Source organism: Cucumis melo, chromosome 11 (genome assembly GCF_025177605.1).
Source record: "Cucumis melo cultivar AY chromosome 11, USDA_Cmelo_AY_1.0, whole genome shotgun sequence".
NCBI classification, from domain to species: Eukaryota; Viridiplantae; Streptophyta; class Magnoliopsida; order Cucurbitales; family Cucurbitaceae; genus Cucumis; species Cucumis melo.
In genome coordinates this window covers 22,526,876-22,543,638 of record NC_066867.1, presented here as the reverse complement: position 1 = coordinate 22,543,638, position 16,763 = coordinate 22,526,876, and the positions used below count along the sequence as shown (strand labels likewise).

General features: G+C 31.1%; 2 protein-coding genes across 4 annotated transcripts; both read left to right on the top strand.

Annotated features, from left to right (window-relative positions):
- Positions 1–385: 385 nt before the first annotated feature.
- LOC103496372 (uncharacterized protein At1g03900) lies at positions 386–4,852 on the top strand. 2 transcript variants are annotated; one of them, XM_008458207.3, is made up of 9 exons: positions 629–731; positions 1,280–1,311; positions 2,093–2,547; positions 2,990–3,090; positions 3,225–3,297; positions 3,536–3,567; positions 3,912–4,002; positions 4,163–4,277; positions 4,357–4,852. In XM_008458207.3, the coding sequence occupies exons 3-9, from the start codon at positions 2,312–2,314 to the stop codon at positions 4,660–4,662; spliced, it is 954 nt and encodes a 317-aa protein (XP_008456429.1). In that variant the 5' UTR covers positions 629–731; positions 1,280–1,311; positions 2,093–2,311; the 3' UTR covers positions 4,663–4,852. The 2 variants fall into 2 exon arrangements, with proteins under 2 accessions (XP_008456431.1, XP_008456429.1); XM_008458209.3 differs by lacking the exon at positions 2,093–2,547 and having other exon boundaries at positions 386–731.
- A 6,228-nt stretch (positions 4,853–11,080) lies between these two features.
- Positions 11,081–15,635, top strand: LOC103496373 (uncharacterized). 2 transcript variants are annotated; one of them, XM_051091547.1, is made up of 5 exons: positions 11,081–11,266; positions 13,013–13,206; positions 13,381–14,104; positions 14,911–15,074; positions 15,182–15,635. In XM_051091547.1, the coding sequence occupies exons 2-5, from the start codon at positions 13,120–13,122 to the stop codon at positions 15,344–15,346; spliced, it is 1,140 nt and encodes a 379-aa protein (XP_050947504.1). In that variant the 5' UTR covers positions 11,081–11,266; positions 13,013–13,119; the 3' UTR covers positions 15,347–15,635. The 2 variants fall into 2 exon arrangements, with proteins under 2 accessions (XP_050947504.1, XP_008456432.3); XM_008458210.3 differs by having other exon boundaries at positions 11,100–11,266; positions 15,179–15,635.
- Positions 15,636–16,763: the final 1,128 nt, after the last annotated feature.

The following is a 16,763-nucleotide window of genomic DNA, read 5'->3' as shown; positions in this document are numbered from 1 at the left end:
AGCGAAAAACAAATCTAAATATTAAATTTAAGATTTCTTTGAATACAAACATATATGAAATTGTTAAAAGGTCATGAATTCAATAATACTCGTCCACCTCAAAATTAATTTTCTATCGAGTTTTTTTTTATAATCAAATATTTTAAAATCAAATGGTTGTTCTAGGAGGTTGGTCGAGGTGTCGAGTATTTTAACCTAAAATAAAATAATAGAAAGAATTCCTCACCATCAGGGCCGTGAATTGATCATACGTATGTCAGCCCATGATCAACGGACGATGAAAAGTTGACTACCATGGTTTCCAAAATCTAACGGTCAAATATTATTAGAGTATACGGTTGCATGTAGTACCGAACGCAGAGAATCATGGGTTACTTCGTGTTTGGCCGATCTTTCCATCTTCTTTGAAGCAAAGAGGAGAGGAGAGGAGAGGAGAGAAGGCAACTGAAAGCGAGTTGTTTCCACATCCAATCACTCACCTCATTTTCATTCAACTTCAAAATTCCTCTATTCATTTTGATTTTCTCAAACCCATCTTTCATTTCAACGAATTTCTCTTTCCTATTTCTCTGATCTCGATTTTGATCTCACGATCTCTCCAATCTCCTTATTTCTCCATGGAGGAGCAACAGCAGAAGACGCCGAAGAATCAAGAAATCCAAGATGATCACGAAGACAATGAAGCAATTGAGCTTGTTCTCTTTCAAGTTCCGGAATGTTATGTCTATTTGGTGAGTCAAATTATGCCCTGCGCCTCTCACACAAATCCAGGTTCTTAGTTACTTCTGATGCAGAATTCTTAAGCTTCCTGTATCCTTTTTTTGTGATTACTCTAATGTGAACTCATTGTTAGCACTGTACTTGATTGTATAGTATACTCTTGGGAATTGCTGATATCATGTTTTGGCTTTTTTTTTGGTGCATTTGTCGTATCGGTATCTTCCCTTTCTTGTGCTTACGTCCTATTCCTACTTTTGGAAATCTTGCAATTGACGTATCTTTGTTATGAAGATGTTTCATATCTTGTTGGTGCGTGTAATTTTTGTTTGTGGTGCTGCGTTTCTGTATCTGCATTTTGCCTTCTTGGTGGTATGATGTTTATATGAAAAATGTAAGAAAACTAATTTACTGTATCTGCTGGGTTTTACTTCTTTATAATGTAAAAATACAACATACTTTTTTGTGTATGTATGGTGGTAATAGGTTCTGTTGGTTATTTTATGTCATCAAATTACCTGGTTTTCTAGTACTTAATTTGATTCTTTATGATTTCCTGCAGATACCGCCAAGAAAAACTGCAGCTTCCTACAGGTTTTAATTGTTCCTTGTTAAAAGAAGAATAATACTATAAATTGCAATATGTTCTAGATGTCGGACAGAAACCTTGTTGTTGACTAATATTGCCCATATATCAAATTGGTGATTTATTATCTTGGTTTTCCAATATAATGTCTCTGCTGTTAGCTTATAATTCCTAATTTAAGTTAATATTAGAGAGAACATAATGAGTAAAAGAATTTGAAAGTACATAGTTTGATCTAGAAATATCTCCCAAGACGTGCAATTTGTTCTTTGATGAGTTTTATGTGCTTTTCATACCCTCATACTAGTATAACTTTTATTGCATTGACATAATTCCTGGCCTTTTCTTTAAAATATATGCCCACTCAATAGCTGTTCATTATTATCTTCGGTACGGCCTGTCAGCACCTAACTAACACTGAATAATGGGAACACAAAGGACCACACTTTAGAACTGAAGTGACAATACACATTACACACCACAATAATAGCTTTTAGCATTCAAGAGTCACTGAACTGTTGTCTCTTACGATTATTGATTATGATCGTTCTAGTTATATTGAGTGACTAACTGATACGACTGAAATTAAAATGTTCCTTGCCTTTCAAACATGTATAATCTCCACCTCCAAAAGAAAAAAAGAATGGCAATAAAAATGAAGTTCTGTTTATTGTTTTATTTCATTTTACCAATGGAAGCTCATTTTTCTATTTTTTTTTATATGTAAAAAAAGTTATCTATTCATTACAATTCAAAATTTGACATAATTATGAATATTTTTTTTGGTAGGAAACGTAGACATTTTATTAACATAATGGCATTATCAAAGGGGGAAAAGTTCCATCTGATGGATGATGAATTTTTTTTTCAATCGGTCATGATAATAGATTTGCTTAGTTACAAAAAGGAGGGCCCAATTTACACCAACTAAGGAGACAATACAACGATAGATGTGAGAAAACCCACATCTAAATTGAGCCAAGGAATCTTCTTTTCTTTCTTCTAAGGATGCCCAGAGTCCCGAATACTTCAAAAACAAAGTCCCAAAAGGTTCTTGCCTGTTTGCACCAAGTAAATGGTTTTGGGATTCCTCATCCTTTTTATACAGAATGCAGCACTTTGGTGAGATGGATATTCGTGGAGATCCTTTTTGAAGCTTTGTCTTGTTTATTAAGACACAAATGGTTCAACTCCCAAATGAAGAACTTCACCTTTTTGAAATATGGACCTTTTCAGATGGAGAGGTAAAGATCTGTGCAGCCAGTATTTCCCCGTTGATGATAGGGATCTAGTGAGAGATTTTGAAGAAAAAAACCCCTTCTTTTCTCAAATTCCAAGACCAAAAATTCAAGGATCCATTTAGAATAACCACATGAAGAGCATCAGTAACATTAGTTGATTGAAGATCACAACACGATAGTTATCTTTTTTCTTCCTTTCTTTGGCATGTTTTGTGCGCGAGTATATATATAGATCTATATTGGTTTGTCCCTAGCTGTGAAGAACAGATACTTAGTTTGATAATATATCTTTATATCATGTTTGATGTTTTACAAATCCACCAGGCATGCTCCTTTCTAAAAAAATCCACTACATATGTTCACCATTTATGGCTTAGTTACGAAAATCCATTATATACTCGTCATTTATAGCTTTGTTTTACACTTGTCTTCTGGTTATCTTAAGGGCTGATGAATGGGATGTGAATAAATGGGCTTGGGAGGGAAAACTAAAAGTCCTTAGTAAGGGAGAAGAATGCATTATCAGACTTGAAGATAAGAGCACAGGTAAGACCATCTCTTAGTTTATTCCAACAAAAGTATTGTGTATCAGTAGTATTAAAATGGTAGGTGACTTGTGTAATTGCTGATGAGGTGTGGTTGGTGTGCTTCTAAAGACTAACTGCTTATTTTTATAATAGGTGAGTTATATGCTCGGGCGTTCTTGAGAGATGGAGAACAGCATCCAGTTGAACCTGTAATTGATAGCAGCAGGTTGATTTCATTTTGAATTGAATTCTAATCGATTTAGTTATAGCATTCTTTGTTGGCCTAACCTTGTATACTTAAATTGCAAGTTTTGTTGAGATTGCTAGTCCTAGTAGTTAACTGCTGTTGTAGTCGGCATCTAAAAGTTAGAAGTTCAGTTGTTCAGATGGATATATTTATTGGCATCTTTATCTTATTTTAACACTTATTTGAAGATGTCTGATGCAATGTTTAACTATTGCAGATATTTTGTTCTTCGCGTGGAAGAGAATATTGGTGAGATGACCATCTTTCTCACCCACATTTTCCATCTAATAACTATCTCATTATAGAACACTAGCTGGTTCGCATTTATGTGTAAATTTTAGTCTTTGGTCAATTAAGTAATTCATTCTTCCCCCTTGTCTCACATGACCTGATGTTCACTCGTTGAATCAAGCAATAACATAAAGTAATACCACAAAATGTTTCAATGAAGTAATTCCTTCGCATAAAATGCCATCTGTCTTGCATGAATGGCGCTGAAATAGCTGTAATGGGGTATTTATTTGTGAAACATGCGACCGGCTAACACTTAAGTAATCAATAAATGTGAAAGATCTATATGTATGTATATGCAGATGGTCGCCTCCGGCATGCATTTATTGGCATAGGATTTCGAGAAAGAACCGAGGCTTATGACTTCCAAGCAGCTTTGCACGATCATATGAAGTACATACCCTCTACTCTGCAATTATTTTATTCTCATCTAGTTTATCTTCTAAACATAGAATTTGCTTGGGAAGTTGAACTATAATTGTATCTTTGAATGATGATTTGTTCTACCATTAGTAAACCTAATGCACTTTTTACATCCATTTTCTGAGAAAAGATATCTCAACAAAAAGAAGAGTGCAGAAGAGATGGAACAACAGTTCCAGAATACATCCTCGGTTGATTACAGTTTGAAAGACGGCGAGACTATAGTACTTCAACTAAAAAGCAAAGTAAGCTCATTTTCAAGTCGTTGGTTGCTTCATTGTGATTTATCTCATCTTAACACTTCTTTGTTATCATCACCAACAGAAAAGCACTAGCAACATCAAGAAATCTACTGAGCTGGATCATGTGAAAGTTTCGTCATCAGAAGAAGAAGGCAACACAAAAAAAGAGTCAATTTTTTGTATCAAACCACCTCCTCCTCCTCCAGCTCCACTTTCACCTGTTGCATCCCAAAAATCTCCTAAATATCTACCACCAAATATCAATTTGGAAGAACCTTCTAAGAAAAAAGATTTAGTACCTGAAAAAGAAGACACCAATGATGCTGAAGTTCAAAGCACACTTGATATACCTGACGACGATTTTGGAGATTTCCAGACAGCTGGGTGATGATGTGGACTGTGATGTGGAACTTTGTACATTCTCGAGTACTCTAATCGATCTTCAGTTTTTAGTAGATTCTGCGCTACAAATTGTTTAGTTTTTTACAAGAGATCTTATGTACTGTTGTTAAACCTTTGTTGTGAAATTAGCTTGAAGAGTTTCCAATAAAGAGTGATACCAAAATTATATGATGTTACCATATGGTCTCAGTGGTTTAATTATAGCTGTGACGAAGCCAAGTAAAAGGGACAAAAGGGAATATGGATGGAATATCGTGGAAAATTCTCTCAAGTTTTATTTTGCTGCCTTTTATTTTCATTTCAATCCTGGATGATTGTTCAATTTAGATAATTTGTTTTATAGCTATTTTCTTCTAATATCATTTAAAATAAACTCAAATCTACATAAATTTATTCTCTAAAAATCTCACTAAAATTGAAGTGGCTTAACAATTATATTAATTATAATGTATTCTTTCTAAATTGAGAAAAATGGAGGAAGACGGTAAATGGAAAATCTAAATAAATGGAGAAAATGTAAATGAAAAATAACTTGTTGAAGACAAGGTTGGAGAGATGCAATTTCTTCAAGCTAATGCTTGCAGTTTGTATTACAGGGCCAACAATAGCTTAACAAACTAGTTTGTATTAATTTGTGTACGAGCTAGTATTCATAAGATTTTTGGTACAAATACTCATACGAATATTCACAAGAATTATTGTTCAAATACTCATACGAATATCCATGAGAATCGTGGTTCAAACACCCATAACACCAGTGGTTGTGAAAAAAATATTTTCTACACTAGTCGCTTATTTAAATAGACTCAATTACACTAATGAAAGTTGACATTTTTTCACGATTAAGATATTACACAAAAATTAGACCTATTAAAAATACGAATTGATACTCATATAAAAAAAAAAACTAGGAAGACTCACTTTTCTCTCTCATCATTTAAAAAAAGTCTACTCTTTCTTATCAACTACGACGACCATTAATTTTTTTCTTCCGTTCTCCCTCTTCTTCATCTATGGCTTCTTCCATATTTCTTGTAGGATGGGCTTCAACGTCCGCGGAAATGCTATCAGTTACTCACTCGCCACCCATTTGATCAACGTAATGGAGTTGTCTTCTTAGCTACAGTTTTTTCTACGTCTCTAATAAAAGGTTATGGGCCTAACTACTCGATATATCAAACAATTGGTATTGTTTAGTTAAAACAGTAACCTAACTTTTTAGCCTTTAATACATTTTTAGATTCATTCACATCTTTAATACGTACTTATTTAATGTTATATATTTTCATTTATTAACGCAGTTGAAATGACATAAAATTGAGGGGTCTTTTCAAAAATATAAAAAGCGATAAAATATTTACTTTTATAGAACAATTCAAAAAAAAAAAAGAAATAGAAAAAACCTAGAGGCCCACCGTATAAAATATAAAAAATGCTCCGTCAACAACGTGCGTCAATCGTTTAGATTTGGTTATTATTTGATACGCGATCGTTTAGATATGACTACAATTTGTACGCAATCGTTTAGATATGACTACAACACAATTGTTTAGATATGGCTACAATGCGATCGTTTAGATATCACTATAATTTCTGGACAATCGTTTACATATGGCTACAATTTCTACGCGACCGTTTAGATACGAATACAATTTATCTTTTCAATTTCATTGTTTAATTTTGTTACATCGTTTAGATTTTTTAGACGATCATTTACTTTTTTTACATGATTGTTTATTTTTTTTACACAATCGTTTACATTTAGCTACTCCAATCAAATGATTTTTTTTTCAAGATTTTTTATACACTATCTTTTATTTTTTTTTACAATTATTTATCTTTTTTAAACGACTGTTTACCTTTGTCTACTCCAATCTAAATAATTTTTTTTCAAGATCCTTTATACACAATCTTCTATTTTTTAGATGATTGTTTACTTTTTTACACTATCGTTTACATTTGACTACTCTAATCTAAATGATTTTTTTTCAAGATCTTTTATATATGATCGTTTACATTTTGCTACTCCAATCTAAATAATTTTTTTTTCAAGATTCTTGATACACGATCTTTTAGATTTTGCTATTTTTTTTTACATAGTCGTTTAGATTTAGTTACCCAAATGTAAACGATGTAAAAAAAAAGAAAAATAAGAAAGACGAGGAAAGAAATCGTAAAAGAAGAGAAAAAGTAGAAAGACGATGAAAAAAAGAGTAAAAGAAGAAAAACGATAGAAAGATTACACAACGTAAATAAAGAATTGAAAAATAAGAAAGATGATGGAAAGAAATCGCAGGAAAAAAAAAAAAAAAGACGAAAGACGAAATCACAAGGAAAGAAAGACGAAATTGCAGGAAAAGACGAGGAAGACGAAACAGTAGGAGGAAGACGAATCACGTGGAAGAAAAGAAGGATGGAATGACAAACCTGAAATATTTAAAAAATGGCTAATTTTATGGGCTTTGTTACATAGCCTTAAATAATTTGGTGTTTTGTTACATTTACACAAGTTTCCCTAAAATTAAATGTTAATGTCATTTCATATAATATTTTTAATTTTTAATTAGTATAAATAGAGTTTTAGTTTCCACATTTTGAATACAACTTGAATTTGAATGAAATTTCTCTTTCTAAGTTTTATGTTTTTATTTGTATTCTTGTGTTAGAATGCATGTTTAGGACTTTCGATTTAGTTTGATCAATTAGACTCTGATTTTTGAAGAGTTCGAAATCTTGAAGTTAGAAACAAGTTCTCATTTCTTCTTGATTTTTTATTAATGTTTCCGAGCCAAAGTCTGTTTAGCTTTTTTGAGCTGTTTAACTATTTATTTAATCGAGATTATTCTTATGACTGTTGTGAGATTCACCTAGAATAAGGGGAGTTCTTAAACGTATTTGAGATATCACACGTACTACATATTTTTAAAATAAGTAAATATACACGTGCATATACATAAAATGTGTTGAATATATATCAATTAATTAAAATAAGACTAAAATTATTAAAATGTGGAGTATATCTTATATAACAACTCTTATTTGAAATACAGTTGGAATAACCTTGTGTATATTTGAAATAATATTATTGTGTATATATAATAGAAATAATGCCATACATATTCTACAAATAATGTTTGAATCGTCGAATTCACTTTTTCATGAATACATAATTCGTATATATTATCATAAATGGAACCGTGATACGTCTAATTTATATATACTTCAACTTAACTATCTATAAAATTGACAAAGGCTAGAATATAGGGCGATGTTTTAAAAAATATAACAAATTGACAAAATATTTACACTATATAGAATAATTTTGAAAATGGAAAAATCTATTGGTCCACAATGAAAAATACTAAAAACATGTATACGATCGTTTAGATTTGAATGACCCTAAACAATTTATTTTTTCATTTTTTTGTACACGATTGTTTAATTTTGTTATAAGATTATTTAGATTTAACTAAACGATTTATTTTCAAGATTTTTTGGCATACGATCATTTATTTATTTAATATTACTTGTTACACGATCGTTTAGATTTGACTAAATGATTTTTTTAAGATTGTTTTGTTACATAATCGTTTAGATTTGGCTATCCCATATTCTTTGTACACCATCGTTTAGATTTGACTATTTTATACACAATCTTTCAAGTCTTTTATATTTAATACAATATCTTTAACAACCAAATAAAAGTTTGAAAAAAAATACATCTTTTATATTTGATACACGATCTTGAACTAAATAACAGTTTAAAAAAAATGAGAGGAAAAGAAGAAAGAGGATAGGAAGAAAAAAAAATTCCCACACAAAGAAGAAAAAAAGACGATAAAAGAAAATAGTAAATCTGGAATATTTTAAAAATGACTAATTTTTCAAGTTTTGTTACACGGATCATAAATATTTTATCGATTTGTTATATTTATGAAAAGTTTTCAAGAATAGCACAATATAACTATGAATGGTTACAAAATTAAGGTATATATAAAAGAAAATGACGTAAATCTAAAAAAATGAAGTCAATAACTTTACGAGATAATAGAAAGAATACTTAAAAAAAATTAATGTTTCTTTTTGCACTAATATGAAGCTAAACAACGTAAAATTCAAAAGAATTCTTAGTTGTGAAAAGGATATAAGCATTTATTGTGGATATGGTAAATCACTCTCCATTGTTTTGGAATGATAAAATATATGAAAGATATAATACCAAAATGTTAACTATGAGCACACACTATTGAAGTAACCAAACAAATAAAAAACTGGAGTAGTAAAAGAAAAAGAAAAAGTAAAAATGAAAAAGACCATACAAATAGAAGAAAAATAAAAGAATATACATTTGATTGAAGTTGAAATGAAAAATATTTGATACCCAAAAAAAGTGTTCTAATCCAGAAAACAAATCACGGTAATTAATGTTCTAATTTAATCAAGTAAAATTTGAATATAAAGTATGGTTTTTGAAGTATTAATAAAATCTAATCCTTTTAAAAAATATAACAAATCGGTAAAATATTTAATATGAAATAATTTCAAAAATGGAAAAATAGTTCTACGATCGTTTAGATTTAACTATTTTTTATACGAAAATTTAGATTTAATCATAAATTTAATAAACGATCGTTTAAATTTGGATAGTCGATCTTTTTACAGTCGTTTATATTTTTTAGATTTTATTGTAGTCAAATTTAAACGATTTTTTTTTACCAAATCTACTATTTTTTTTTAAGATTCTAACGTTATTTAGATTTGGCTATTTTTGTTATACACAATCATTCAGATTAGTTATCCAATATCCTGTTATTTTTTTTTTCACAATCTTTCATATTTAGCATACAAAATGAGAATTTGAAAAAAAAAAGAAAAATTGCAAAGACGGAAAGGAAGGACAAAAGAAAATATTTGAAAAAACTACCGAAGAAGAGAGAAAAGACGATGTAGAGAAAAAAGATTGCACAATAAAAAACAATGAAATAAAAGATTGAAATATTAAAAAAGAATGATGAGTTTTACGAGTTATTTCATTTTATTATACAACTGTGATATTTTATCTTTGATTGTATTGATGAAAAATTAATGCTATATTAAATTGATTTTTTATTATATATTTTAAATATAAAAATAGTAGAGAATTAAATATAAGAAATAGGGTATCAAAAGGCTAAAATGGTCTTAAATTTATGCAAATAAAAGATCTCCTTATAAAATATACTTAAATATTAGAATATTTGTGAAATATTGATTAGTAAATTAGAATCTTTCTTAAAATAAAAAATAAAAAAGATTGTAAATGAATAAAGGAGTACTGTTTAAATATTGGGCTTTTGAGGAACAATCTACAACGAAAAAAGGAGTTACCCTATCGAAACTTAGCTACTTAAAACAAAACTAAAGCATTTAACAAACTAACAACAAATTCACACAAAAAAAAAAAAAAAAAAAAACCAAAACAAAACAAAAACACAAAAACAGAACAACGTTAAACAAACCAATTAACATAACAACCCAAAACGACAAATAAACTAAGATGGTCGGTCATAAACAACATCATAACTATTATCCATTTGATTTGTTTATTTCTCGGAGTGAAAGTTATAAATTGATATTTAGTTCTTTTATTTTTGCTAAGCTAAGCTATATATTGGAGTAACAATTTAAACCTTTCATCTTTTGGTTTTGAAATTATAAAGTTTTAACTATTTTTTAGATAAATAATCAACTAGTAAAATATGATAGGTTGCTATTTCCAATGATTATCAAGAGTTGTATACAACAGTACAAGGGATAGTTTTTTTTCGTAACAAAGTTTGTAATAAATTAAATAAAAATAGTATTTATGAATCTTGATAAATCTCTATTTAGGAAATTGTAATTCCAAGTAATAAGAAAGTAGTTTTCTTTGATAATAATCTAAATCTACAATGAGATTCTATTTGGTTTTATACAAAATGAATGTTTTTTTTAGTTTAACTATATGTGAGTTGGAAATTTTAGATAAAGATGTCTATTTTTCGCCTAATCTCCATTTAAATGAAGAATGAAAGAGTGGAAAAAAGAAAGAAAGAAAATTGATTTTAGAAAAATTTTTCTCAAGAGATTAAACAAGGAATAATTCTTCGTGAAATTCAAGATTAGGAACGAGGGGAGACTATCCTTATCTTTTACAAGTTGGAGGAAACTAGGTTGGAATCTACATCCTTGAGGCTTGAGTTATTTACCATTATTATTATCATTATTTTGACAAAACTTAACAATTAATTAAACTATGCGGAGAAAAAAAAAAAAAAGAAGCGAGGTAGAAATGGGATTTAATTAAGTAGGTAAGTAAAGAAAGTTTGAAGAGGATAATAAGATTAAATTGATTTTGTCATATATTGACACGTGGCAAATATTAAGGGTATAGGAATTTCCTCCATCTACGCTTTCCACTTGCTTTTCCATCCGGGTATTCTTATATTGGGCCTTTCAAATCCAAATTCTGATCATCCTCAAAAATTGTAATCCCCTTTTTCTCAAGTTTTAGCCTTCTGGGTATTTCCAATTGACCCTTTTCTGCAATTACAAAGCTTTCAAGTTTCCAGGTTCGCCTTTGTTCTTCTTCATCGCCTTGTTTGTTTTTTTTCCTCTTGTTTATGAACTCCTTTGATCATCTGGGTTTTGTTTTGATTGAGTTTCCCACTTCTGTGTTTTCTCCATATTCATCTTCATTTGCTTAATCTAGCTGGTGTATGATTGTTGTTTTCACGCAAATTTTGTTAGTTTTTTAGATGATTGCTGATGATCACTGTACATACTGCTGGAGTTTCCTAGAAATTCTCTCCAAGAACTTTGTTTCTGTACCTTTTCTTTTAAGTGGGTATGCAATTTCTGGGGTTGATGAATTTGAAATTTCTAAATTTGTGTCTTTTATTAGTTAACTAGTGAGGATCAAAGTGAGTTTTTTGCACAAATACTGCAGCTATGACAAACAATCAGTTCATTGGAAAAGAGAATTAGTGAAAGGATATGACAATAATTTGTTCGTTTGTTAAGAGAGTTAACAAACAGTTATTTATTTTGGTGGTTTGAATTTGAAGCTATGTTTGAGGTAAATTATCGTGGTACTCTGTTCTATGAACTGATTGTGGAAATGATATTTCAAACTATCTATCTTGGAAAAGAGTATTAGGGAAAGGATATAACAATAGTGTGTTTATTTGTTAAGAGAGTTAAAGGGTTTTTCTTTCATCGATAGGCAATAGTTTATGCCAATATGAGGATAGCTCTTGTATGATATGGAGCGATCATTCCTTGCATTGTTTGAAACATTTCTCCTAATCTTAAGGCTTCTCAAAAGGAAAACACACAATCACATTCCTTGTTTATCAGGAGTTGTAGTTCTTTTTTTTTTTTCTAAGAAAAAAAGTTCAATCTCCATTCACAGTGGAAAGACATTTTGAATGTACAAACCAGAAAAAAATGTCCCTATGCCTTATTGCCTATTACTTTTTTTGTCTTCAAAATTGCTTCTAGAGGCTGTTTTAGGCATTTTTGAGTTTGTTGTGCCTTTCAAATTGCTATTCGAAACCCCAGGATATTATAAGGAATGATTTCACTATTAAGTAGAGAGCCAAGCAAATGATAACACAAAACAACTCAGAAAAAGATAGTTGCCTAAACATGTGTTAAGAATAGCTTGCAGATGGCCCATCAATTTTCTGTTTTTGGGTACAGACAAAAGTTCTGGCTTCGGCTTGCCTTTTAATTGGTATGATGATGGGGGTATAGATAATCTATTTTGGTGGACTACTTGATCTGTATCATGCTGCTACTTTTTCTAGATGGTATCCCTTTTACAGATTATCTGGTCTATGTATTCTATCTTAAAGCCTTTATTATGAACTTTTAGGATGGCTGACTGGTCTCTGTCTTAATAACCAAATGTGTGAGCATTGCAATAATCTTTAGAGCCAATGACTTTGTTTTTTTGACTTCGTTTTTTGTTTGTTGTTTCTGATTCTTATTTCATTAATCTGATTTGAAGTGTGTTTAAGAAATTAAAATTCCTACCTTCATATTTACTCCCTTGTCTTGGTTCTTTTCTATATATTATCATTTATCAATATCAGTACTATTATCATAATTATTGCCTATGGATTTTATTCTTGTGATCCTGGCCTTTTGGACCTACTTAATTAGCTAGTTTAGTAACGTATTGGGTCAGAATATTGGATTGGATATGATCTTTCTGTACTTGCATGACCATCTATTAGAAAATATGTTTTTGATCATGTATTATGGCCCCGCTTGCTTTGGAGGTTTTCTAAATTATATGATGCATCTTGCAGAAGAGGGAAACATCATCTTATTACTGGGTTTGGTGCTCGGGAGCTGTTACTATCATCGTATTACTCAAACTGTCAGCGGTTTCTAAGTGGTTAAATCAAATTTTGAAATGGATGTAAAAGGCATTGCTTGGGTTGGGCGTTTGTATGAAAAGTTTGAAACTATGTGCCTTGAGGTAGAAGATATTATATGTCAGGTATGCATTTTGACTCAGCTGTCTACTCCATCTCCTCCCTCTTCTCCTTTGGTTCCCTTACCCATTCAATTCACTGTTCGATTCTGCTGAATGTTTCATTTCAATTTCTTTCGTGTTTGAAGTTGTCACTCTTTCATTAACTTAAGTCTACTTTTTCTCCTGATCTTGATTCAGGATACTGTTAAATATGTTGAGAATCAGGTCGAAGTAGTTGGGGCAAGTGTCAAAAGGTTCTATTCTGATGTCATGCAAGATTTTCTTCCCCCATCTGAATTGAGTGATGAGAAGGTGGCAGTTTGTAATTCTGCTCTTGAAAATTATGAAAATGTTGTTATATGTAAGAAACCAACAATGGGAATGAAAATAGAGCGTTCGAAATTTAGTGAAGAAAAGTCAAATGAGTACTCGAAAGAAACTGCTGATGCCAAAAGAGATATTATCTGTAAGCTGCCACGTGGACATAACCATGCCAATAATCTCTACTTGGTATCTTCTCCATATTCTGCTGCTAATAGAGCCCAAATTGATGGGTATTCCAGAAAAAAGGATGATGAGAATATACATCATAAGATAGACCTTGATAGTAGGGAATCTACAACAAGAGGATGCAAGTCTCTAACTGAGACTTCTCCAACAAACCTTGAGATAAAATATGAAAATGATGCATCATCATGCTGTGCAATTTTGAATAGAAAATCTGAAGCTTCAAGCGAGCTGGCAGGTAATACAGAAACCATCATGTCAGTTAAAGACACAAGGTATAACTCAGTGATGCAAAGTTCTAACGAGACTGAAATTAGAACTGACAACATACTATCTGACACTTCATCAAATTCCATTGTGGGCACTGAGGAGACAAGACTGCTATCCTATGGTGATTCATCAGCTGAGTTAGATGGTAATATTCTAATCTGCTTTTTCATGTCATACTTTCTCTTGCTCTTGATTGGCAGCTGGAGATAATTGAAACCATTGGTGGGTCAGTTACAATGACATAACACATTCTGAAATGAGGATGTGTAGTAGTCTATCCTGGTGAGGAAATCGACATGCTTCATTTTGATCTATTCCCACCCAATTTTGATATTTCATGTGATGAGGGGAAGTTCTTGATGCTGATTGTAATGATTTTTCAGCAAAATTGCATAAAAAGGTCATGGAAGATGGTGGTAAACTCATAGACTTAGGCCAACCAGACCACCTCCATGATCAACTCACTCTAGCTTATAGTTTCAAAGTAGGTATTTATTGGTTAGGAACTACTTTTTCTTCTTTCTTCTGCCTTCTTCCTTTTTCACATTTCTTACCTCCCTTGTTAGCTATTACAAGACTAATGGTTTGGCTTGCTGATGCACTTTTGTCTCTCAAAACAAAAGGCATTCAACTCAGCATGTTACTTGAGTAGTTTCAACAATCCTAGTAGTGACTGTGGTTACTTATCTTGGATTTAATATTCTACGAGTTTCCTTAACATTCAAATGTTGCAGGGTCAGATATGTTTTTTTAGATAAAAAATAAAACAAACAAAATAAAATAAAACAACCTATAGCCAGTTACAGTAAAACCATGAAAGACTGATCATCTTTCATTAAAAATTGAAAATAATATTATTCATCTTGCTACCATCATTCTGCGAATATGATTTTGATTTTATTTTATTTAAGTGATCTGATGATCAACTCATATGAATTGTAATTTAAACAGGAAGATCAGATTCTTGGAGTCCTGATGATATTGAGCTTGAACATGGAACAGGCAACATTCAACAAGCAGATGAAACAAAACTGGATGAAGAAGCATGTGTCTTAGTTAACCGAGACGACTTACATTTTGATTTCAATGAAGAAGTTAAACAAAGACATTACAAGGTAACTCTAATCATTGTCCCCATAACATAATCCAACTCCGAGTTGCAAGTTTGTTTCAGTTCAGTTTAATACATCATTCACTTAATCAACTTCTTTTCCCCTAGAAGAAGATAGCAGGAGCATTTTCTTTCACAAAGAAGTCAAAGAGGAAGCAAGAATACAAAGAGCTTGCAATGAAACATGGTTATGGCTTTGGTAGAATCCCAAACCACCAAGATAAACAGAAATTAACAGCAGAAGACGTCTCGGAACTGGATTGGCAGCTTCTCTAAGCTTGGAATCTGTTAAATCAGATGCCACCATGGTTGTTAATAGCCTTGAATGGAGACTGTAAAAAAATAAACCGCATCATCATCCCCTCCTTGCTAAGGTGAGAAATCTTAAAAAAAAAACACAAAGATCAGAATCTCATTGTGCAAAAGCATTGTCTATCTCCTTATATAGAAGTGGCAAGAGTCAGTGGTAGTCTCTTGAGTGTATCATGGGTTAATTACATCTTATATAACCATGTTACTTTACTTGGTAGTTATGATGAATGTTTGTGTATGTATAGTCTTTCAAGATTTGAGTTTGCTTTTGCTTCTGGTTCTCCCTCAGCCTCATCAACGGTCCTAAGCTCAAAGTTGGTTGAAGTCTAGTCTGGAATCGACCCATGATTGAATAGTTCAATCCAATCCATTTATTTATTGAAGGGCTGATAAGAAGAATGACAAAATTAGAGGTTTATTTTGAATAAATGATAAATTTATTTTTAAATTGATAAAATAGTAAAATAAAAAGCTTTTAAATAAGAATTGGGGGAACAATGTCTTAAATGTCTCTGCCTAATTAACAAATGTGATTTTTAAATACGTATGTTTATTAATCCCCAAATACTCTATAATTAAATATTATTTTGTAATCACAATAGAATATTCTACTTTCTTCCAAAACAAAAAAAAAAAAAAAAAATCATCAAATCTTTGTCCGTTCTTCACTTCTCCGTTCGTCCGTTCGAGCCTTCGTCACTTCATTCATTTGAAATTCAAATCTTCGTTTGTTCGCCTTCGTCACTTCACTTTGTTTTCTTTCGCTTCCCTCCTTAGAGTTTGAAGAATCAACGTTCATCCGTTCACTTCCTTTCGTATTCTGTGTTTGCTTCCATTCAAAACATCTTCAATGGGAGTTTTTGTTGTTTGTTCAAAGGGGATTCAACGTTTTCTGCTGTTCGTATACAGACCACGACAATCGTATTTTCAATGTTTTCTGCCGTTCACCATTTCCTTCAAATGGGATGTAAACTCCTCAAATTTTTGTGAGTTCTTCAAATTTCCTTCAAAGAAAATACAGTGAGTTCCTTTTGTCTCGTACCTTCAAATCTTCAGTGAGTGAAAATAATTAACTGAAACATATTGTGCTAAAATGTTACTAAATTGGAAAGATTCAATTTTCAGCACAATTGTAGAACAATTCCATAATCAATTTGAATCATCCCTATTGTATGTAAAATTTGGATTTAAAAATAATGTTAGAAATTTGAATTAAAATCAACATGTAAAATTAGGGCAGGATATATCAAATCATATTTTTGGCACAATTTTAGGGATTCAAACTAACAATCTAAAATTAACGTGTAAATTTTGGATTAAAAAATAATGTTAGAAATTTGAATTAAAACTAACAGTTTAGGGGTGAGAAATAATGTTAGAA

Excerpts from the sequence above, each read along its gene's own strand:
- LOC103496372 (XM_008458207.3), top strand. The coding sequence starts at position 2,312 with ATGCCCAGAGTCCCGAATACTTCAAAAACAAAGTCCCAAAAGGTTCTT. Across the intron at positions 2,548-2,989 it reads GGACCTTTTCAGATGGAGAG|GGCTGATGAATGGGATGTGA; the intron begins GTAAAGATCTGT and ends GGTTATCTTAAG. Across the intron at positions 3,091-3,224 it reads ACTTGAAGATAAGAGCACAG|GTGAGTTATATGCTCGGGCG; the intron begins GTAAGACCATCT and ends TTTTTATAATAG.
- LOC103496373 (XM_008458210.3), top strand. The coding sequence starts at position 13,120 with ATGGATGTAAAAGGCATTGCTTGGGTTGGGCGTTTGTATGAAAAGTTT. Across the intron at positions 14,105-14,910 it reads TTCATCAGCTGAGTTAGATG|GAAGATCAGATTCTTGGAGT; the intron begins GTAATATTCTAA and ends TAATTTAAACAG. Across the intron at positions 15,075-15,178 it reads TTAAACAAAGACATTACAAG|AAGAAGATAGCAGGAGCATT; the intron begins GTAACTCTAATC and ends CTTTTCCCCTAG.